Below are 25820 nucleotides of genomic sequence, written 5' to 3' on the forward strand. Positions count from 1 at the left end.
GCCAGTTAATTCGAATTAAAGGGCACTTAAAATCGATTTCTGTACTCTACCTCGACGAACGGAGTAGCGCCTAAATCGATTTTGTTAATTCGAATTAGGGTTAGTGTGGCCGCACACCACCGAATTACTGTGTTTAAATTAATGGGGTAGTGTGGCCGCACACCACCGAATTAATGTGGTTAAAAACCGAATTAATGTGCTTAGTGTGGCCGCGCACAATCGAATTTATACAACCTGTTTCCCAAATTCGAATTATCTAAATTCGGATTAATCCTGTAGTGTAGACATACTCTGAGATGATCCAGCAAAAATGTCAGTTAAATTAGTCCAGTCTACCTGCAGGCATTTATGAAAGACTTATCACCCTGGTACCTATGTGCTGGCTGTTCACACTTGGAGTCCCATACACTATCTCTATGATAATCAGGGCATATTGATGGACCTACAGAGACATGAGACATAATTAAGCAAATACTTTTTCAATGGACCTCTGGAGTATCATGAAGTAGCTAGGTAAGTAAGTAGCTAAATTCCCCATAAATTTGAATTTGTTTATTTTTTTTCTTTTTGAAAACCTAAAAAAGGAGCGTCTGAGTCAACTACTTTTGATAAATTCCCTCTCATAATTCTAGGTGTTCAGTGGCAGCTGTGCAGAGTTGAACAGATCCCTACACAAGATAGTTCCTCTAACTGAACTACCAGCAAATTTATAGCTTTTGAATGCTGTAACATTAACACACTGTTGCTGAAATATTTATGCCGGCTTTTAAATATCCCTGAGGAAATCCACCCTGAAGTCTGTAAAGCGTATACCCTTTTACCTTCAAAATTTCCATAAAAAATGATGAATTACCTTAAATTGAACCTCCCTTTAAATTTCATGTATAAATAAATCATGCCCCATTTTGCCTAACTGACATGGATTTTTGTTTCTCTAAAGTGTATGAGATTCAAAATACTGGGAAAGAAAGCTCTCCTTTCATCCACAGACCAGATATAGACCAGGCCTCCTTACACTGCTCTATCAGTTCACCTAAATTATAGCCACTCCTCTTCCCTTCTCCCCGTCCATCTTGTAAAGGAGAAAAGGGGAAAACTTCAGCTAGTGTGCCTTACAAAAAGCTGTTAACAGTGTTTCTAAACTATTTTAAAACCACTCCACATTTGTTATCAGAAGCTTTTTTTGAAAAGATGGGAAGAATTCAATGAACCCTTCGTCAATCCAGGACATAAGCCCATCAGTGAGCCTGCACTTTCATTTATAAAGATTTGCTACATCCCACATTGATTTTAGCCACAGGGCACAGTGCTGAACTAGAAATCGAGTCTTGTTTGTTTTGTTTTGTTTTGTTTTCTAATTATAATTCCAAAGTCTGTTTGGCCAATCTTTACCATGACAATAGTGGGAAAAACCCAGACCCTAGTGATGGTTTATTTGTCAGTCAGGGGACAAGTAGAAGTGATAAGCCAGAGTTAATGGGAGTTAGTATGGGTATCAAGAGAAATTGTTCCTTGAAACTATTTAGGAAAGTTACAATGGAATTATGTTTTCCCACTCATTTTTAATTATGTATGATAATTTAAGAAGAAAACAGATTTGGATGATCTTTTCAAATCAATGCAGGAAATTTAGCCATACACTTTCCACTAATTGAAAGGACAGTGCAAAGACAGTCCTCAAACACTGTTTCAAAATATCTCAAGTATCCATTAGAACTATTAGGACTCACTCCTTGGAGGTGCTGAGAACAGACAGCTTCCATTAACTCAGTAGTGTGGGAGGGGATACTGAAGCTTAGCTCATCCGTTACTTGTTACATAGACACATTGACACATTTTTCAGGTATACCATTTAGATCAACCTTATATAAATATAGATGGGTTTTATTTATATCAGCTTATAATATTTTATGTTTAGCTATAGATAGGAATCATTCATATAAGCTATGTATATAATATGTGTTAGACATTTGTTAATCTTCACCCTATATTGAAATGCACCCATCTCTGGCTGGTGGAAAATTGTAGCTGAAAACAGTGCACAACATCACAAATATTCCCAATTTTCAAACTTTATATTAGATAATTAAAAATGAAACTAAATCCCCTCCCGCCCTCCCACTTGAGAAGAAGGAAAATACAGACCTTGGGCCAGATTCTCAGTTGCCATACATCAGCACAGCTCCAGTGACGTACAGCAGCTCCAGTGATATCACCTAAATATCTGTCTCCTTGCTCTTAGAGTATAAACTCTCTGGGGCAGGAACCATGTCCCCCCCTCTGTGTTTGTACAGCACTTAGCACAACTGGGCCCTGATCTTGACTGGGGCCTTCAGGGCAGTACAATTAAATAAATATTAAATAATAACCACCTTGAATGACATTTAGTCTAGGGTTATCAGATTATGTTTTTTATTTCAAACTTTAATTAAACAGCACACAGTTGATTTTCACTGGACGTCCCGCACAACTGACAGCAAGTGCAGATGTTGGGGGTCTGTTCCATCTATTGTGGTTGATTCGGTTTTGGTATTTAATGACAAAGGTTCCTTCCCTCACCCATTTCCCTACAAGAGTAACTATAATGTTAAGGAATAAATCACTGAAATAGAGATACATTGAAATAAATTAAGGATCTGGAACTAGAGTCCCTTACAGATTACATTACTCCCTGAGTTCCAGAGCCTGTGTTTAAGTGTTTACTAAAGAATTAATGGACTATCAATGAAGACACAGTTATGTAGGATCTACTATTAATCCCATTGAAGTAGCTACAATTTTATATCAACACAGCGGACAACAACTCAAGAAACATAGTTTGGTACTTACACTGGTTGAGGAAACAGCTTCTTGAATACTTTCCATAATGAATTCCTTTGTGATCTTGCGACAGGGCAATTCATTGAACAGAGAGTTGATCAGAGCCACTTTTGCAGCATCTCGTCTTGCCTCTGCTCTGCTTAAGCAGCACTGAAATTGCACATAAATACAGAGGGAGTTATAGACCTCAGGAAAACTACTCTAGTTCACCTTAGGGCTATTTTTGTCTTTATTAATACAACAGAGCCCTTTTCAAGCCCAAATGAAAATTGTATTTCTACATAAAGATTGGTTAATATGCTTTTATCAGTAAAGTTGGTTGACTTCTCACACAAAAATATTTTTCACTGAAAAATTGCCTTTTCTCCAAAATGAAACTTTTCAGAAAATTTGTCAACATTATCAAAAATTTCTAATTTTTGCAAAATTCGGTGATATTTTTACTGAAATAATTTTTGAAATCTATCAATTTTTTCATTGACTGCAAACCCCATTTTCACTGAAAACCAAGTTTCTGGTAAAGAAAAAAAATAATTTATTTTTTTAAATAAAAACTTGGGTAAAAAATAGAGACATTCATGAAAAATAGAGCCAATTTAAACAAAGAAATGGGAAAAGACCCTGAATTTCTTGGTAAAATTATTTCCCCATTTTTTGACCAGCTCTGCTAATCAGTATTATCCAAACATTGTATGGATGCGGTTTTCAAAGGAGCCTGAGACCAAGGCTCCCAGCTTCCATTGACTCTCTCTGCATCCGAAGAAGTGGGTTGTAGCCCACGAAAGCTTATGCTCTAATAAATTTGTTAGTCTCTAAGGTGCCACAAGTACTCCTGTTATTTTTAAAAATCCAAGCTCATGTTAATTTCCTCTATTCTAGTCATAGTGTGAGAAAATCTTATTAGCACTTTCAAACACCATGCTTGCTATCCCACCAACAAAACATTGTAAATAGAAACTAATACAGAAGGGACCTCTTCAGTTTATTCATTTATCACATACTGGGAGTTCTGCTGAAGTGCATCTCATATAGGCAACTTGAATAGAATGTGATAAATTTTAGATATGATGTCAGTAATTAGACACCTTCATATATTACCCTGCATATGACCCACTAACTACTCTTTAGTGGTTGCCCAATTACAGCAACACACACATTTAAATGATTCTTCCATCAGCTTTCCTCAGATACTGAATTATTTAAAGCCTGATCCAAAGCCCACTGAAGTCAGCTGCAGTCTTTCCATTTACTTTAATTGGCTGTGGCTGAAACCCTTGGTATAGATGTGTGAGTACAGATGTGCTGTTTTACCAGTGGGAGACTTGGGCACCTATGAACATGATTATTTCTGTCCTCTCTACAAGCAAGGAAAATGCAGGCATATTCACCAAAAAACAGTAACTGTGATGTTTCAAAAGCTTATCTTTTTAAATGATTAAACTTAATGTTTAGATTCAAAGAAAACCATTTTGCTTTCTTTCTATAAAAATTCCATTCTTGGCACATCTGTTTAAAGAATGAGTTTTCTAAAAGGAAAATCATTTTAATTCCCATTTTATAGCTTAATTTTTACTCACTAAATTTATTATTTTGAACGTGTCTCAAGTAGCCTAACCCCACAGCTACTCATGGTATGTAAAATACTTGACCCTTCTCTGAGCAATTCCATGCACCTTTTATAGCCATTTAGAGTTGCCTAGATCAATACATTTTACCACTCTGATTTTCCTTCATTAGTTTTAAATATTCTCTTGTAGGTTGCATGTAAGTATCTCTGCTTTCTAAAATTCAGAGAACAAACCTCAGACTTGTATGTTTTTAATAATAAACTTTATAATAAAAACCAATCCAAATAATTTAGATTTAAACCATCTTTGTGACGATGAAACCCAGTGAAAATGACAGATAAAAGAAACTTAGTTTTTAAAGTAAGGCCAGCAAAGCAGCAGATCAAAGAAGTTGCACACATTTATAAGCAAACGATAAGTCTTTAGAGATCAAGAGATTTACAAATCTGCAAGAGTAGAACAATCCTTAACATTTTCTAAATGTAACAGGAGATATATAGACTTAACCAAAATAGATTATATTTGTAAACTGTGACATATGACTTTCCCTCTGCAATTTTTTCTTTAATTTAAATGTTTTCAGTCTCTGCAGAATGAAACTGATTAGAACTCATTTGAGCTGGGGAGTAAAAGGGCAAAATTTTAATTTAGTTTCTCAGAGGGCAAAGGTTTTCGGCATGGGCTGTTTGACTCAAATGTTACAAAGAAGTCTTGAATTATCCAGGGCTTAAGTTATAGTGGAGCAGTGAATATTAATAAAAAAAGGGTGAAAGCTCCCTTAATGATTGGTCCCATGGCTGAGCTCCATCTTTATACTCCCTGGCAGTGGATGGGGGTAGGGAAGAGAGATGGTGGGAGGTCTGCAGTGATGTAACTTTATGCATATTGAAAGGTAGTAACCAGCAGTTATATCAGCTTTGGATATGATGTTTTAAAAACAATGTAGCTGATTGGCTGAGGAGGGATGCAGCTCCCATGTATATCCCACTCACTGCAGTTTCTATCACCTCAGCCCAACCAGTCACAGCCCCCACTGTTTCCCACTCATTCGGGTGACATATTTCCCAAAAGGGAAAACAGGACACTACCTGGGGCTAGCCCAAGCTTCCCCCGTCCCATGCGGGGCCAGCCCATGCCTCTCCCATGCCTGAGGATGATCTATGCCATTCACCCCCTTTGGCCCGAGCTGCTCACCCCCCAGGGCCCACGTGGGGTCGGCCCGAGCCGCATGCTTGAGCCCTCCCTCCCCCCGTGCGGGGCGGACGTTGCCCCTCACCCGCATGTTCCGCTGTGCCCCACTAGGGGTCACATCCCGCTTTTTTGCCAAAATTGGGCATTTGTCCTGTTTGCTCATGCCAACTGATGATCCGCTGGCAAGAGCAAGTGGGATAAATGCCCAGTTTTGCCAAAAAAGTGGGGACAGCCAGGACAGGGATTAAAAAAGGGACTGTCCTGGCCAAAACAGGATGTATGGTCACCTACCACTAGGGTGACCAGATGTCCTGGTTTTATAGGGACAGTCCCAATATTTAGAGCTTTTTCTTATATAGGCACCTATTACCCCCCATCTCCTGTCCCGATTTTTCACACTTGCTATCTGGTCACCCTACTTACCACTCACCCTCAAACATCCTGGCCCCCAGTCTCACCCCACCCACAACTCACCCCAAAGCTGCCCCCAACATCTCTCACCCCACAGCCACGTTGCAACACCATTCACTCAAATCACTCATCATGATGGAGAGGTGGCCGCGCCACACCTGAGAGGCACTGTGACACCATGCACCAGGTCATAATGTCTCTCACTCAAACTTGGCTGAGCTGCCCCCTGTCATGATGGAGAGGTGGCTGGGCCAAACCTGCGTGGCACTGAAGTGTCAATCAGGTTTGAGATGGGGGCCCTGTTCAAGTGCATATTAGTTAATATGAGTCCAGAAAATAGCTTGGAAAAAGAAATAAAATTTGCAATGTGGCCTAAAAGTCAACCAGTTTGGTTCTGTGGGATCACTAGGGGCAAGAGAGTAAGTTCCAGAGCTGAAAGGAGGATAAACCCACCCCTGGCAAACATATGCTTAAGCATCCTTAATTGATCTCAAATGCCAGATTAAACATGAGAAGAGAAACAATCTCTAAATCACAAAAGGCTCAAAACATAAAGGGCTTCATAGATCAGAATCAATACCTTTCATCACACCTGGAAGCAAATGATGAGAAAAGTACAGTTTTGGGAGCATACATGTAATATGTTCCCCACCCAAAGCACTGCTAAGTAAGGAAGCATGTGCTTTCTGCTCCAGTTAAGCTTCTAAGCGGTTTTCAAGTGTTGCCCCAAAATTGAGTACATTATAATCAAAATCTGGATAAAATAGGGGCAACTGTGCCAAGGTTTGCATCTCATAGGTGTAGGCCTGAGACCTGATCAACCCTTACCCCCCATATTAAACCAACCTTGGGCAAAACTCAGGGAGTTCACCAATAAAATTGAGAGGGAAAAAAAAAAAGTTCAAATGTGGCAATTTTATTGCCAAGCACAGATGAGAAAAGGAGTCTTTTTTGGGATGCTGTCTGGATATTCCCAAACAGATAAGGATCTAGCAAGATCCCCTCCCCCTAGCTGGCAAACCTGAGTAACAAAAGGTGGGCAAATAAGTAAGTGCACAGATATTTCCTGTAGCTATTGCTTCACATCCCTTCAGCCAGCTAGCTCTCCCACAAAGACTCAAATCTTAAAATGTCTTGGGGGAAAGTAATTCCAGGTCTGATGAAATAGAGATGGTGAGATGAGCGTCATCCATCTTCTAACGATGCCACATTACTAATACCACTATGATAGCGCCTCACATACATATGAAAAAGAATAGAATCCTATATACGGGCAGATGAGCAATTGTCCAGTACTGTCCTCAGATAGAGAAGAATGGAGACATTGAAAAGCAACTCTACTGTGTATGCTGTTACTGGGATAAACTGAGGACTTCAGTTTTATGGGCTGAACTCAATACCTTTCACTAGTACTGCAATCACTTCCATGGAGAGAGAAGCTCATTTAGCAGTTCTCCTGAAACATTCAAACTGTAGTTCTTTTAAATAGTTTAGGTAACAGTTTTTCATCTGCAGAACTTTCAGATGAATTTCACTGACCCTGAAAATATAATAAATACTATAGATCAGTGCTATTTTTGCAACCACCTGGTTATTTTAACAAAGACACAAGAAACAAACACAATAGCTGGAATATTCTACAGACTTGTTCTTAAATGTGTAAAGTGAGAGTATCTTTCCTTCCCTACACTGAATAGGATTTGAGAACTTGGTTTATTGTTAAAGCTGATTTTTTTACCCTCTGTTATGAAAATGCTCAACCAAAACTGACCCAAGTCCTTGAGCAAGAAACTTTTCACAAAGGTCTACAAGAAAACTGAAGCTTTCATTATTATGCATTCAGCAGCCTATTTGAAAGAGAATCCTAGAAAAGCTTGTAAACTGTGGGGGTGAGGGATTCTTATGGAGCTTTCTTGAATTCCTATTCAATCCTTGTTCTTCTACACTTTACCCTCTTGCACTCTACCATTCTATTTTGAGGCAAAGCTCCTTCTATTCACTCTGCTCAACAAAAAAAACAAGCCAACATTTACGGGGGGGGGGGGGGGGGGGGGGGGGGGGAGAGTTTCTGTTCAGGGAGTTCCACTACCTAACATCCCCTGTAAAATTAACATTACATTGTTTGATTAAAAGGCTCTCACTGTTCTTTGTGATTTTAATGTCTCCAGGTAGAAATACCTGACATTAAAATAACCTCATTAGAAATGGACATTATTTTAAAACACTCAATAAAAACTAAAGCCTCTTCAAACTTTGCAAGGAAGGAGTATAGAATATTTAAAATAGGTATTATTTCATAACTAAAAAAACCCTATAATGATATTCAGGCAAGCCATTTGCCATATGCCATGTAGACAGTAAAGATGTCCTTTACTTATTTCTCTCTTAGGAATAACTTAGTTTTATAAACCCAATTTATTGTGAGAAAGGAATATCTTAATTCACTGAACATTGAGACTCATCACCTGATGTACATAAACATATGGTTTTCATCTACAACTTCATTGTAGCCTTAGGTAACTTCCCAAAACCACATACTCGACTGTTAGGAGGCATGCAATTTTCCCGTAAGCCTCTGCCTTTTTCCATCCTCAAATATTTTTGCCTGTCTTTATTTTAATCCCCAGATTTTATAGTAAAACTGGGCTGGGGATTAAAGTAAAGATCATTAATATGAATTGCCTCATGGGGCTTGGACTCCATCTTTTAGGCTCATCCCACCATTGGAGGGGTGACTCTCTTCATCCCACCTCACACCAAAACCAAAAATCTGATTACCAGCCACTTTCACTCACTGCACAGAATTTCAGTGATGTGCTGCCAACAGTCTAACAAGCGGATCCCTCAAAAATGTTCCAACTGTCTGCAATACACGTGACTTTTCCAAAGTAAAAGGCTCTTCCCTCCAAAAATATAAAATTCTGTCAAATCCAATACTTTCTCCCAACTCCACCCTCATGTCTAGCAAACCAATACTCTTCCACCCCTCCACAACAGAACATTTCTATCTTTCTCAATTCTATCTATACCTCCTTACACTAAACCTCTCAATCCACCATGCTTCCAACTACCCAGGACCTTACAGAGGCTGCTCTAGTGACTTCCCTACCTGGCAGAGTACAACTGTAGTTGTATTGTATTACAACTGTAGTTGAGGCAGGAAGGTTGTCCTGCAGCCTCTGGCTCTGGGATGATTGATTGGGTAGAGAGTGAATCACCTCTAGTGGTGGGTGTAGGTTGCAGGAATGGCTCTTGGGGTGGGCAGGTCACCTCTGACTGATGGAAATATCTGTGTTGTGAGGACATCAGCTTGCCCCCAGGCTGTTGAGGAGGCTTGTTGGTAGAACTGGGCAAATAACTGATTTTTTTGGTTCACGAGCAATTTTGAGAACTTTTATTTTATTTCATGTCTAACTGAATCAAAAACTAGTGACAAATTTAGGCAAATTAAAAAAAAACAGTTTAGGCTCAAACAACTTGTTTTGTTCAAGCACAAATGGATTTTTTAAATTCACAAAACAGGAAGGAGGGGGGCATGGAGTAAGTGTTGGCAGCTTCCCTGTAGCCTTTAACCCAGTGGTTATGGCCCTCACCTGGAACAGGGAAGACCGAGGTTCAATTTCCCCCTCTGCCTACTATGGAAAAGGATTTGAACATAGGTATCCCCACCTCTCAGGAGAGTACCCAAGCCACTAGGCTATGGGATATTCTCTCTCAATCACTCTGATTGAAGCTGTTCCACTTGAGATAAATAATTAGTCATTGGAGCAGGGACTTGAACTTGGGTCTCCCATCTCCCCTGTGATAGCACAAATCACCAGGGTAGAGTCATTCTCTCTCTCTCTCTCTCCCTCAATAGCCCAATGACTATTCATTGTTATTCATAGTGGCATGTCATAGAAACAGAATAGTGAATTGTGATCATGAATGACTATGAAGTGCCACTTGTGAATGACAGTGAATGTCTTCCCTTGTGGGTTTGGAAAGCTTGGTAGGGGTAAGAAGTTTGCATTCTGTGGTGTTTGGGGAAGAGGAAATGAGGCTCCGAGTTCTTTAAACTCTGTTGTATGACTTGTCTGGCAGCTACTAGCAGGGTTGGAATAAGGCATAGGTAGGAGGATAGTCTGGTATCTAGGGACTCAGCTCTTGGAAGGGAAGCTAGCAGAACCTCAGCTATTTTTTTTTTTAATTAAGGTAAGTTTCTGGCCCTCTTGGTTGTGAAGAGAAGCTGGAAAACGTGACCTGAACATAACCAATGCAGGGGTACTTGTCAGACAGCTTGAAACAATAGCTTTGAGAAGCTGACTGTGTTCAGCACATCTCAATGGGGGTGTTTACTACAAAATCCAGAGGAGGATGGTGGGCCTAGTCCACGCCTATCCAAGCAGATACACCCTGGCTGCAGACATAAGTACTAGGGCCGCACCCTGCTTACCCATTCCTGTTCCTCCAGAAAGAGAGGGGACTGCTGCCTCTCCTGGAGGGAAGAAGTGGGACTCAGGCTGCTATACTGGCCTCTTTGGGAGGGAATGGATAAACCCCTGCCAGTGTCACTAAATGAAGGGGGAAGACAATAGCATGAGTACAAGGTCATAGGGGTGAAGTCATGGAGATCCCATGTCATGATGTGCCTTGGACCCTGGGTTGCCTTAAGCCAGACTCAGACACTGGCAATGACTGAGGTAGACTCCTGGCCAGTGAAGCAGCAGTTTTCTCCTACCTGATCTCCTTGTTGTGCACCTGGAGAGGCTGGAAAGTGAGATGGAGGGAGCAGAACTAGGGCATGCCTTTCCCCTCCTCCCCCATGAACCTAGCGGTGCTTACAGGGAATTCAGGAAGAGAGTTTCTCTTGTAGCAGCTGCCAGCCCAGCCCAAGAAAAACCTGAAAATTTTAGCAAGCAGAGCCTACCTTAGCTTTTCTGGGCAGACTTATAAAACAACTTATTGTCTCCCCACCAGCCTCCCCCATTATTTTAACAGACTCATGTCACCCATTATCTCCCCATTATGCACAGAGTTAGCTTTGGTGATATGATTCTTTGGGAAACCTCCAAATTTGACCAACTCATTTTACATAAAAAGCATATGGAGGTGGAAACCAGGATCTTTAGTTTTTGCTGCCTTCCTTCCTACTGCCTGGTGCCGAAGGGTGCTGGAACTAGGAGTGCTGCCACACACACCAGGCCTGAAGAAGTAATAACAACCCAAATACATGCTTTCTGCCTTCAGCACCGCCACTGTAAAAACTGTTCCAGCTCCACTGCACAGCTGTTTGCTCCTTTAGCTCTAGCAATAATTTTTTATCAATTTAGATGATCAAGACTGTCTTTTCAGGGTAACAGACTGGAAAATAAAGCAAGATGAGATATTCCTTATGAGAGGCCAAAGGGCAGTTACGTTAACAAGGAGTGTGTGAGATTCTGCTAGCCTGGCCAACATCAATGGTCTCCTTCTCCTCCCCAGCCCTCCAGTCACAAGTTTTAGCTATAATGATCTAAAATATAGAATAATAGAATTATTTCCAGTTGGAGAAACAAGACACAGCAAGAGGGGTAGACTTTACTGCTTCCCAGGTTATCTGGTGAATGATAGGACTGCAAAAATAACTGAAACCAGGGATAAAAATGCTGCATAGTGAGCGAGCATGGAAGATAACTAGATTTTTGGCTTAGAAATATTTTTGATGCGAGAGGGGAGGAAAGCAATGCAGATTTCTCTTTTTTGGTGCATTTAATTTTTACAAATTTAAAATGAGCAATTTTAATTCTACGTTTCAGCTAAAGTTTGATACCACTGTTATTGTCAAAACACACGTTAATATTCTAGTAATACACATTCTGATAATCTACAATACATTGTAATTTTAAATTCTGCTCAAGGAAGCTTTTACACGCCCCCCTCCCCCCAAAAGCTAAAAGTTCATTGATCAAAATCACACAATTAATTCATTACTGTTGCTTGTTAAAATGAAAGCGAAGCTTGGATCACAACTTTTTTCAAAGTGTTTTTAAAGTTAAAATATTCAGCAAAGTTCCTCTGGGTATTAAAAGCAAAAACATCCGCTAAAAACCATGAGTGGCTTGATGACTAAGTTCAGCAAAAGGGGAACTAGAAGCTGATCAGCTGGACCTTATGTTGGTGCCCTTTTGATAAATGGAAATTACTTCACAGTTTTCAGAGTTGGTCATGGTATGTGGTTGTTGGTATAAACAACCCAGAATAAAAATGGTATAAAGAAACTCCTTCAAACATTGCCTTCATATATATTAGACAATGGGACTTAAAATAAATGCAAGAGAAATGCATGTGTCAAAACTGTATCCCATAGTGTATAATTCTGAATTCTGAGCAAAGACTCAGAACAGATCATTGTTTAAAACTAATGTAGTTTGAGCAGAGACTCTATAATTTATTTGGACTGTGGTGCCTAGCGCTTCTTGAGGGTGCTGTAAAATAATAAAAATCATGAACTTAGTACGTTTAAAGACGTCTGTAGATTGAAAGCCTGGATATCTATTGGGTAAGATACTGGTAGTTCATTATTAAACCTTTCTAGTGGAATTTCAATGCTTTTCTCTGATGAGCAGTTGGCAATTAGACCCATCTGCTCATTCCTAATACCCTTCCCTAAAGGATGAATGGAACCAATCTACTAAAGTCCTTGTGGGACTACTTAAAGAGAGGAGAGGGATTACCCAGAGTATCCAGCCTAATATTCCTTCTCTCACATTCCATCACTGCAGTTAGCTGGCATCAAAGCAGACATTCATGACTGGCTGTAGAAATATTGCTGGCATATAATGGATGTTACATGCACAGTCATAGCATTAAAATTACATAATCAAATGTTTTGTAATGCACAGGAGAGATATATGATTATGTGAAGAGCATTATAGAAATGAATATTTGTGCATTTGTGGGCCTAGTGTTGGCAAAGTATGTTGAAATATTATATAGTGATGATGGCATATAAGGTATATCAGAATTTACAAAAGATGTAAGGCAAATTCACCAGAATACATTTCCTCAATTTTCCTTTCTCTTGTCTTATTTTGAAAAGCCAAGTGGATAAAACTGACCAACTTTGACAGTCAGACTTCATGATAAGTTTTCAAAACATCTTAGATTCAGGAAATTCTAGGTTGTTTTAAGCAACAATGTTAACAACGCTCTGGAGAATTTCATAACATGATGATTTAAACATAAGGAAAACTAGACCCAAAATGATCATAAGAAGTACTCAAAACCAAAACAGAAATCCCAAAAGAGGAATCTTGATCTTTAATTTTTTTTAAAAAAAGGAACGCGACAGCAACATTTAAATACACTTTTCCCCAAGTGAAATATTTTGGATTGAAATTAAGTCATATCTTTTCATATTGTATTAGAGGTTTATTTTTGATTCTGAAGTACACAGCACAAAAATATGCAGTACTTGAGATGATGGAAAACACTATGTGCTCTCCTAAACATCTTTTAGTACACTTCACGGACCTGTCGGAGGTTTCAGATGCTCTAGCCCACGGGTCAGCAACCTTTCAGAAGTGGTGAGCCGAGTCTTCATTTATTCACTCTGATTTAAGGTTTCGCGTGCCAGTAATACATTTTAACATTTTTAGAAGGTCTTTTTCTATGAGTCTATAATATATAACTAAACTATTGTTGTATGTAAAATAAATAAGTTTTTAAAAAATGTTTAAGAAGCTTCATTTAAAAATTAAATTAAAATTCATAGCCCCCCCCCAGACCAGTGGCCAGGACCCAGGCACTGAAAATCAGCTTGCATGCCGCCTTTGGCACATGTGCTATAGGTTGCCTACCCCTGCTCTAGCCAGACAAATGACAACATGGTAATTCTCCCAAACCCCTTATGAGGGAAAAACACCTACAGAAATAGAGCAAGATAAAGAATTTGGAGCTGTGTGTACTGTCACTAAAGAATGAGGGACTTATCCTAAACTGGAGCAAATCAGCATAATTCCGACCAGATCCTTGACTTCAATGGAGCTATGTGATTTATACTAGATGAGGACCTGGCCTCAAAAGTTTAAAACTAAAAAAATGTTTAGCATTGTGGAACACTTATTGCTGTCCTGTGCAGCTAAATGGAATAAAATCTCCTGGTCATAATCAAAGCTGGTGTAAACTGGCATAGTTCCACTGACATCAATGGAGTTCAATTAACATGTACCAGCTGAGGATCTGGTTCTCCCATGCTTAGCTGAAAGAGGGATGTTGTCCCATCACTTTCAGGGGATCTTCCTTCTCATTGTGTCCTGAAAAACTGATCCAGAAAGCAAATAATGCAACATTTTCTGTCTCTGAATTGGCATTTGGATTCATCATCTAACTAATTCTGAAAGAACTCTTTGCAACTACAAAGCTCACCATCTCTGCTATGAATCTGAATCTTAAGAATTGTACTCATGTCTGTATGTATACTGATCTTTTAGCCAATACCCTCTTTTTTCTTTTTTAATAAATTTTAGTTTAGTGAATAAGAATTGGCTGTAAGCATGTATTTGGGTAAGATCTGGAATATTCATTAATTTGGGAGATAATGTGCCCAATTCTTTGGGATTGGTAGAACTTTCTTATATGATGAATAAGATTTTCAGTAATCCTCATCATATTTGACTTGGGTGTCTGGGTGGAGGCCTGAGGGAGGCTTTAAGGGAACCATGTTGTTGGCTTCTGGGTAACCAGTGAGGTATTATAGAAGCTGTTTTGTGCTGGCTTGGTAAATTTAAGTACTGGAATATCCACCAGCTTTGGGGATTGTCTGCCCCATTCTTTGCAGTTAATTGAGTGACCTCAGTTGGCTCCCCTGGAGCTCCAGTCACACCTTCATAATCCTAATGCATATCCTACTGCCTGACCCCGGATTTTCCAAACCACAGCAGCTCTTTTGTTTCTTTGTCAAGTGGACTACTGGAATTTGATTTGACTCGTCCATTGAAGCAACCAGCTTTTTCCTGAATGTAGAATTACCATTCTTTCCTTTGGTGCTATCACCGTAGTTGGATAGCCGTAGCAAGATGGGATGCGCATTAGCCTAGGGTTCTTAAATTTGAGTAGAAAAAAAGCCAGGCACCAATGTCATCATGCTAAAAGGTAGGAAATTCTATGAAAACAGCTCTTCCTCTGTACCACTCACACAAACAAATGGATAAATACAAACCGAGATGACAAAGCAAAAGAAGAAAAAGCTTGCTATTACTAGTCAGAGCAAACTTTGAGCCTGATAACAAACTCCTTATTCAGACTAAATCCCTATTGACTTCAGTGAGAGCTCTGCCTGAGGGAGAATTCCAGGGTTTGTTCCTCTTGTATATCTAATTTAACATAATACTCTTTCCTTACACATCATGTGTACATCAAAATGGAGATGTGCTATTAATTAAATACACTCGTACTCTGTATACACCAGTGGGTCTGCCAAGCCCTCACAATTCAAAAATGCTGCTAGAAGGTATTGTTTTTCAACAATAATGCCAACAAATTACTCCCTCATCCTTTTTGCCACCACCTTCCAGAGGCAGTGAATACTAGATATTACATGAAGAATGCACAATTATTGTGTCGCCAAAATATTTGTATAGCTGGGCATGTAGGAAAAAAATTGCAACGTAAAATTTCAGCAGTATACATCCTTGCCCTTCCTCCCCATCTTCCCACAATATAGTTTATGGGTCTACATGCTTTTTTTCACCCAAAAAAGTAAAAGGAATCAAAATAACTTTTAAAAGAAGTTGCTGTATTCAGTATACAGCTAGCTACATAATTGCTGTACAATGCTCTTTGGCAAACCAGCTCTTAAATCAGATTCTCCTGTCCACTTGTCATAGTAGTTTGAACATCTGTATCTCTGATGACAGACTAAAAAGTACCCTCTCCTCAGTCTTGACCTGGAGAAGCCCACCTCTGGACAGAAGATACATAGTATGGTCTCCAGGCCATTCACAGTGTTTAGCTTTTATGCAGGGATTTCCAAAGAAGTTGCCACTTCTGATGGTGTTTTTCTATGATGTGGACTCTTCTCCATTGGTAACTGGACTAAAGCCACCAATTCATTTCACAAAAGCCAAACGGCCAACAGCTGGTAAAAAATTTTAAATGTCTGAAAACTGAATAACGTCCCACTAACTTCACTGATGACATAATAATGGTGAAATAATTTCATTTTTGTCCCAGGAATGTGGTTCTTGAGGGAAGGATTTTCAAAATCTTATCTCAAGTTATTTTTTCCAAATCATGGGCTTGAGCCTATGAGAGAGAGTGTTACCTCTGCTCCCTTGACTTGAGTAGGAGTTGCAGGTGCTCAGTAACTCTCAGGATCAAGCCCATGTTGGAAGTCACTGACAGTAAATTGAAGGGATATATAGAATAGAATTTAATTAGATACAATGCTCAGCCATAGAACCCTCTCCTCCTCTTCACAAAAATTGACCAATCAAATTACCTTTTCTGTTGATTACAATGTTTAGACCAGGGGTAGGCAACCTATGGCACACGTGCTGAAGGTGGAACGCAAGCTGATTTTCAGTGGCACTCACACTGCCCGGGTCCTGGCCACCGGTCCAGGGGGCTCTGCATTTTAATTTAATTTTAAATGAAGCTTCTTAAACATTTTAAAAACCTTATTTACTTTACATACAACAATAGTTTAGTTATATATTATAGACTTATAGAAAGAGACCTTCTAAAAACATTAAAATGTATTACTGGCACACGAAACCTTAAATCAGAGTGAATAAATTAATACTCGGCACACCACTTCTGAAAGGTTGCCGACCCCTGGTTTAGACTGTGTAGCATTTTCTTCTTCAAATGGATTCAGAATAAAAAAGCCACTAATTTAAAAATGCTAAAACAAAGAGTTAGTTATTCTGGCCCATCCTGCAATCCTTTAATGTCAAAAAGAATTGAAGGGGTCCAGAACCTCCTAGGTTTGGGCCCTGAATAATTAAAGTTGACTAAATATAAAGAGAACCCTGAGTTAAAATCATATATAAAAATGTGTGTGTATTACTAACATTTTAGACTGTTAAAATAAAAAGCTAAAGACTGGATTTAATTTTCGTTATTTATGTTGTCTACTAGAAATGAACAAGGGACAGAATTTAGTTTTAAATAATTTCACAAACATTTACTGTTTTTAAAATTGCCTGTTTTCCCCCTCTTTTTTCAACTTCCACTACTAGATTTTGCTCATAACAATTTCAAATATGTATACTTATGTAGCTAGATAACATATTTTTCTTGAATGTATGAGTGCTCATACATTTTTCTAATCAAAATGTACCTTTCTTCCCTCCCCCATCCCCCCCCCTTGGTTTAATTTATTTTTAGCTTAAATTCAAGTTGGTTCTATTGTTCACTTTATGCCTTTCACTCAATGTGAAAAACTGACCTGTTTCTAATTAGTTTCATTTTCTGGATCTCTTGCATTAGCACTGTATTGATGTGTTTGGGTTGCACAGATTGCAGGGGAATCTTATAATAAAAATATCTTTTCACTGACAAAATAATGAAAACATTGCTACTACAAACAGGTTTTCTAAAGATTATGGGAAAAAACCTAACCAAACCAAAAATGTGGTCTTAAAACTATCTGACAAAGATATTTGACTTTGGATATTCTATTTATAAGAATCCCCTTCATTACAGACATTCTTACAAGAGCCATGATTAGAACAATAAGTCATGCCATGATCAATTAATTCACAGTACTGCCCGTTATTTTTGTTTAAACAATTTATGTCCTGAAGATACTGTGGTCTGGCACTTAGGGATTAAGTGTGTATATATTGTGCTCTGAAAATAAGTAACTATTTATTTTCCCTTTAAAAAAAAAAAAACTTTGAAGAAAGATTTCCCTTTGGCAAAAATTGAAGTCTGCTTCTTACCTGAAAGTTGCCAAAACAGCTTCCTCCAGGTAGGGTGACATAACTGACAAATGGAGGTCCAGGAGAGTTCAATGACTCATACACCACTGTGCCTTCACTTGGAAATACAGCTCTCTGTTTCTGTTTGTTCTCCCAGAATTCCTGCAGCATTGCTACGACATTCACTATCAAAGACACAGAAGTGACAAATATTGGGTACAGTGTATACATTTTATCTTCACTTGTAACTTCATTTGCCAGATTTAAACAAGAAATATTCTGGTTATATACATGTGAGAGTTGAAGATTCAGTCAAAGCCATCACTTGCATTATAACTGTATTTTGCTCCAGCATGATATTAAGAGGCACTGTACTGTTGGAGCAGCTGTCTTTCAGATAAAAGGGGAACTATATAGAAATTCCCATTTATCCGTCACAAGAAGGATCACAGTTGCTGTGTTCCACAGCAGAAGGGGCTGGATTTTAATGGTGCACAAAGTGATGTGTTTCCACACTGCTTTGTGATGTGGTCAGAAGGGAAGATGCTGTATATAAGGGCAGAGAGAGCTGCCAGTTAACATGAACATTAAAATACTAATGTACAAACTAAAAATCGATACAGTGCTCCTGCACTACAAAGCTTTAAGTTTCAGGGATGGGATTTTCAAAGCTTTGTAAGAGTCTTAGCCACTCAGCTCCCATTTAAAGTGAATACAAATTGGGTGTACCTCCTTTAGGCTCCTTTGAAAAGCCCAGCCACAAGATTATAGGTGATGTTTCTTGGCAATTACCTAATATTGATGGAACTTTTTATACTCTGTCAAAAATATTACCAGTTCCTATTTTAGACCATGCCCCTCTCAAACAACATGCCCGTTTACCACTTTCGAGAACAGGCTTTTCGGAGGGTCATTGTAAAAACACAAGATATTATCTATTTCCTATGATTGCTTGCTTGGATGGCCATAACAGGGAAAGCAATGAGAATACAGAAAATAAGAAAGAAAGTCCTTACATTGGGCCTTCAGAATGGTATGGCTAACCCCTCACCCCCCCCCCCCATTTTGAATAACTAATGGAATAAGAAACAGATGGTTATCACAACGTGTGATGGTGCTTTGACACAAACTGCATAAGAGTGAAACCCAAACCACAGAAACTGATTTCTACTGTTCTAAATTATAGCTGTATCCCCGCCCCCTTGAGACTGCTAGAATTTATGAACTGCATACTTAGTGATCGATACTACCTGCTGTTGATCTTTGATATTCATCACAGCAATCCAGAATAATAAAGTGACTAGATGAAATTGGTGACCTAGCATTTTTATGTTCAACAAGGGCAATTATCCTCTTATTTTCAACTCATTTCAACTTTGAGTGATGATGAGTTTGAACAAAAAAATCAAATCTTTAGACCAGATAACTTCCAGCAGAACAGACCACAGAACCAAATGCAGCCTAGATCAAGGAAAATGTCTAGGGTCTGCTGTGTTGAGAACTTCTCACTGACCCTGAGTGAAATACATCTTTTACATCGCTGGTTGCTTCACTCTGTCTCTTACATTCATGTTTGGTAACGATTCAGTTTAAAAGCCATTAAGTGAAAGTTGATATCTAGGAATAAACTTCATGCATGTTAAATGTCAAATTTCTAAGCTTTGAGCTTGACGGTTTAATAGAAGGAAAGTGCCACATTTATTGGAGAAATTGTATTGATATTAAATCTTTATTGAAAAGGTCATGTTTAGGTTAAAAGAAACTAGCTTGAAATAGAGCACCAGAATAAAAACAAATGACAACAAGAACAACAAAGGCTTACGACATCCCTATAAGGCAATTGTGGCCCTAGCGCCTCTTGGGAAAATTGACATTTAACTGTTTGATTTTTTTCTTTAAAAAAAAACAAACCAAAACTTTAGATGTCTACGCCATGGATCCTATACCACCAACATGAATACCACCCACCGATCTTTCTCAGGCCCTGATATACTTGTGACATAAAATGTTAATTTAAGAAAAAGTCAGCTGATAACCTAGTTTTCAGACCAAATATTCTTCAGCCTTTCAAATCAGAGCCACAGCTGCTTCCTCATCAGAAAAAAATTAGTGTTTTAGTAACTTTTAGGCTGGCATTTTCAAAGGAGCATAAGAGAGTCTGGTGCTTAACTCCCACTGAATTTGGACTGGATTTGGGGGCTAAAACACCATTGAAAAATTAGACTCAATACTTGTTTATCAAAGAAAAATGATAGTTATCCAGATAACAAACACTAGCTCTTAAGAACTGTTCGATGTCCACAGTAATTGTTGTCCTTCTAAATCAGTTTTTCCTTTCCTTTTTTGTATCATCTGTCTTTCATATCTTTTGTCAGTTTTATAGCAAGATTGAGAAAATTCATAATATATCATTTTTGTTTTCTTTTGCTGTTACTAGTTCAGCATTTGGACAGCCTGTGAATACTTCTTGGTTGGTTGAATGTTTTCACTGGATTTTGTGATACCTTCAGCTGTTTTAAAAATTAATCTACATAAAGTTCCCTAAGCAACCAAGAGATTCTTCTTGGTTAAAGGAAAATAAGGCAGAGTCTCTTCTTTTGCTGAAGTCCTGAAACTTAACTTTGGCTGTCACTCTCTAAACTATGAGACAGTTTGTTACAGGGTAAGCTAATAAGACATATCTAGTAAAAGGCAGTAGTAGTAGTAGTATTCTGGCAGCACCCATAAACTGTTATGCTCTATTCACACACACACACACACACACACACACACACACACACACACACACACACACACACACACACACACACACACACACACACACACACACACACAAAGACTGAATTTATAATCCCAAAGAGTTTACAATCCAAGAAAATTTAGGGCTTGGGTACACACAAAATAGTACCAGTTTAAATCAAGTCGTGATTTTATTCCTCATTTAGTTAAAGCAGTGCGACTTCGTGTGAGACTGTCTCTTAGATTGGTTTAAAGCAGGCCTGTAGCAGTTTAGCTTGCATGAGTAAATTTATAGGCACAAAGTAAACTGATATAGGGCAGTTTTAAAATCGATATTAGAGTCTATACTCACAACTTGCAATGGTTTAACTAAATCCATGTAAATTAAACCTGTGCAAATTCTGTGTGTAGACAATATATTATACTCTCATATTCATACATATTTTAAAAACGTTATCACAAGTTATTCTAAACATATCCATTCCAAAAAGGGGGCATTTAATTTATTTAAAAAAAATAAAAATAAAAAAAAAGCAGGATGTAACTAGCAACCAGAGAGGTTTGAAAAGTTCCTTTGCGTCTTATAGTAATCCCAGGAGCACTGTAGAGATATTCAGGAACCGTTCTACCACTATCAGGTATGTAGGTGGCTGTTTAATCCCTCTTGAAATAGGTACCATAGCAATATGCATAGTTTATTCAGACCCTCTACATTCATTTTCATATAAGAAATTGCATTATTTTTTTTTTAAACTTTCTGGGTGAAGTCTTGTCAAATCGACTGATATTTACTCATTTTTCTTCACACACATTTTTGCATGCTCCATAGGAATGCAGTGCAGCAGCAATCCAAATTTTAAACCATCCAGTAACAGTGTACAAATGAAAAAGCTAGATTTTTTTTAAATGTTGGAAGTGTTGAACACACTAAACTTAGCACTGTGATCTACATCTCTTTTTGAATTAATGTCATTCACTTTAATTTGCTTTTTGTATTTTGAAAAAATAAATATAATATGGCCAAAGATGTTTAAACAATGACTAGAGTACCTATGTGCATTGGTGACTACTTTTCCTAACAGTTTAATTACATGTGCTCTAAAATCTGTTATTCAGTATATTGTAACATCACTGAATCAGTTAAACAAAGATATAGGATGAAATCCTGACTCGATCGAAGTCAATGCCAAAACTCCCATCAACTTCAATGGGCCAGAATTTCACCCATGTATTCTACATATACATTTTCCTCTCTCTTTTAATCTGTTACAAGAATGTAATACAAATATCTAAGTAATGTTAGGAATGTGACCACTATACAAGGATTTCATGGATCCTTTATCCTTAATTTACCTCCATTCATGGGCATTATAAGGGTTTCAGACCAGTGCATGGTACTTGATGTGACGTAACTTCTAGTTACAAGGGAATAGAAAGAACATATTTTTACTGTGCATTTCTGTGCTTTTGTTTGTTCCCATAATAGCCAAGGCTTTGTGGACTATATAGTAAACTGGACCTAACTAACTTCTGTGGTAAGAGTCCCCTGGCTTCTGGGACACGGATACTGAATGTTACAACAAACAGGAAAAGATGTGGCAGTGCCAAGTTAATAAAAAAATATTGAATTAAATACAAAAAATGACTAGCACAATCAATATTATACATATTATTTTAGAATTACATGTATTTTATGCTGTTCCGCAAATGTTCAGCTTTTGTACTAATAATGTGTGACCATTACAGAAGTTTTTGAGGGAGGGTGAAATAGTGGCTTTGACAGCTGACCTAGGGCTTTTGACACACAGGGAGCAGTTGAGAATTTTGCCTTTGGAAAGTTGATATCTCCTAGTGGGCAGGAGAAGAGATGACTTAAGAATTCCAAGTTGCTTCAAATTTCAATTCCCCCATGTGGAGAACATGGGAAATACCTGTATTATTTGTGTGAATATTAGGTATGCCTCATCTTACTTGGTTCTTATTATGATGCTGGCTACATGCTCTCAAAGGGTTAACCCCAGCCAGAGCTCTCCACCTAGGAGGGCCAGAAAGCAGACAATGGCTCCAGATAAACCCTATTGTCTGGTGCTCAGAAACAAGAGGGGCCAATTCCCTTGAAGTCTCATGTCTGCTGGGCTCTGGCTAGTATGGCCAAGGGTAGGAGGGGGGAAGATTCTGGTGGGAAAGCTGGGACAAAGAGCTGGGATCCTAGTAAAAACAGCCCCTGATAACTAGGAAGAAAGATTGAGGACATATCTTCACTGCACAGTTAACTGGGGCTCTTACACAGGTGTCAGCCCAACTGTCACTCCCCACCATTCACACAGAAACTCTTTGACCCAAGACAGGAGGTGCTTTAAACCCAGGCTAGCTTACATGGCTGGGGGTATAGGTTAGAATCCAGGCTCCGATTTAACTCAGCCTGGAACCCACTCACTTTGCAGTGAGGATGCAGGCAAAAATCTCTCAAGTACCATTCCTCCAATGCCCTTCCCCCATTTCCCTCTGAAGAATGGACAAGTTTTCCTGCATGAATGTCTCAGGACAAAACACTGAGGACACAGAGTAAGGTGGGTAGGACTTTGTTGTGAGGTTGCTTGTAATCAGGAGAGGCTAACCTGCATAAAAAAACCTGGGTGCCAGTCATAGGGGTTAACTACAACGACATATCCACAGACCATTAGGGATGCTCTTTGTCATCCCAACTCCTTGAAATGAGTGCCTAGAAGACAAATGGGATCTAGATATTTTTGCAAGGAAAGACTGAGGAGTTAGATAAGATGCAGATAGATTGTTTAATGTTTTAAGATTTGTTTTTCTGAATGTCTTGGTTCTGAATAATCAATACTTTGCTGTCTGAAACCTGCACAGTCACTGTAATTACCACTTGCCATATCTCATGAAGAGGAGTACATTGGGCAGGGGGCTGAATCCTGTAGGACCTTCTGAAACAGGCATGGTTGGTACCCAGTGTGGCTGCAGGCCAGTCAAAGTGAGGGGGAGACATGATTTCACCCTGTGAGAGCTCAAGTGCAGCTGGCCTGGTAACTGTGACACCCTACCTAGGCAATCCTTGATAACAACCAACCACTTCACTGACCCCACCCCAAAAACTGCTACTGCATCCATCACTGATTGACCAGCAGTGAACCAGTTAACAATTTTGGCATTTTGTCTATATTTATTAGAGTTAATGCTGCTTTGAGATGAACAGGGCAGGCTATACCTCAGAGCTATAGTACCTGGGTGGTGGCAGATTCAGGAGGACAACACTGCATTGGTTTACAATTGGAAGGCTTTCCTCAGAACCACAAGAGGCAAGGAATTTAATTTATTTCTTTAAATGAAAGTTTAGATTCTGTTGCATATTCCATAATCATGGTACTAGCCTTGATGTTACTAAAGTTCAGTGTGGGCTTTGTATTTAGTTATGGATGGTTTGGGGCTGAGGAAAATGGCTGCTCTCCCTGCTACCTCCACTAGCATAAATGCATGGGATTTCCTTGTAACTCTGATTTTAAAATGGCTAATTTCTGCCAGGTGTTCAGAAATATTATTTTATGTCTCCGGGTTGGGTAATTGCCATGATTGGAATGAGGATGCATACTCTATGCAAGGTATTGCTACCCACTCCATTACTTGGGGGGAGGGGAAACACATTTTCCTTGTTTTTCTGGAAGGAAGCATATGGAACATTCTAGAGACCACAAGTCAAATTCAACATTGGCATAAGCTGGAACATAATTTAATGAAAATTAATTACTTCAGGGGATTTGTGTCCACTTATGCCAGCAGTGAATTTGGTTCCATATTTCTAGGACTAATATTAAAGCATGGTTACAGTTACCCTACCCGAGGTGAACAAACATGTAGAGGATTGGCAGTAAACAGGACAGTAGACAACACATATAGATGGGGATATTATTTGAGAAGGGAAACCCTTAGACTAATGGAGCTATTCAGAACAGAAGTCATACAGTCTTACCAGTAGAGTGAAATGGAGTCATAACCCTGACAACATTTCAACGTCAAAAGAAAGCAGGATACAAAGAACACACAGGATAACCATCTACGTTGTCATTTTTAAACTTAAAAGGATTTCTGGAAAAGGGTTGTTTTAACTAACTTGACAGACTATCATTAAATGAACACTCAAATGCAGAGAACAATAATAAAGCTTTTGGAGTTAAAAAGTATTAAAGAAGATTCTTTAGTGAAAGGCTACTAAAGTTGTCTTACATTTCTTAAATCAATCTGTGGCACATAATCAGTGAAACCATATCATTTAAACAAAGATCATAAGTTATAAGTGCACCCTCCTGCAGCTGTATCCTATTATGGACTGTAACTTAACACATGCATCTTGGAAAAGTTGTTAAAATTGAGTTCAGACTAACAAACCTATATTGTTTAAATATGTGGAGAATAGGGGCAGAAATTTAGGTGGGAACCATCAGGTTCTATAGGAGTTTTGGTATTTCATGTTCATCTTTTTTTCATCAGTTGAGAGTATATTTTAAAGGAATAAATGTATACGTACACATATACATAGATCTCTGCTGCAGACATGGGCATAATAATCACAAACTAGGATTTTCACTAAAAATGCTATAATGGTTTGCAGATTTATATGCTAGTACATTAATAGTGATGCCATTAAGCTGCATTTATCCCCTTGCTAAATTTCTACAGGACATAATATACTTCAAACATAAGTGAAGACAAAAATTCCCACTAAAACAAGACTAACTGGTAACGAACAAGATGTTACTGTTTATGTGCATATTGGAGCTCCAAAAGTATTAGAGTAATGTACAAATACAAGGGGCCAGAACCTGATTTCAGGATAGCCCCTGTGCACTACTCAGGCAGCTAAAACTTCTTTGGTGGGAGGGAAACCCCTGGTGGCATAGAGCCAGCATAGCCTCTAGTGTAGAAGTGCAGGTTGGTGGCATGTTGGAGTGAAGGGGAGGTGGCTGGAGTGCTGCTTCACTCTGGGAAGATGGATCACCAGTTCACAAAAGTTAGAGCAGCTTTGAGGATGCTCTAACTTGCACTGGAGACTGACAGACTCTGGTTTCTCCCTGTCACTGTCCAGAATTTAGGGGGCATAAGTGTGGCATAAAGCCATCTTTGCCTCTGTTGGGTTCTTTGCTGAAACCCAAGGACTGGGGCCAAAGTTTCTTGAGGATTTTGATTGTGA

General features: G+C 38.8%; 1 protein-coding gene across 1 annotated transcript in view; it reads right to left on the reverse strand.

The window, feature by feature from the left end:
• Positions 1-25820, reverse strand: part of LIX1 (limb and CNS expressed 1) — a 44547-nt gene that overhangs the window by 14365 nt on the left and 4362 nt on the right. Inside the window, exons 2-3 of the mRNA XM_024218920.1 lie at positions 17900-18063; positions 2830-2970 (exon numbers count right to left, since the gene is read on the reverse strand). Coding sequence (XP_024074688.1) covers positions 2830-2970; positions 17900-18063 — 305 coding nt within the window. The remainder of the gene's footprint in view (positions 1-2829; positions 2971-17899; positions 18064-25820) is intronic.

This window comes from Terrapene carolina, unplaced genomic scaffold (genome assembly GCF_002925995.2).
Source record: "Terrapene carolina triunguis isolate 2854851 unplaced genomic scaffold, T_m_triunguis-2.0 Scaffold69, whole genome shotgun sequence".
Taxonomy (NCBI): Eukaryota; Metazoa; Chordata; order Testudines; family Emydidae; genus Terrapene; species Terrapene triunguis.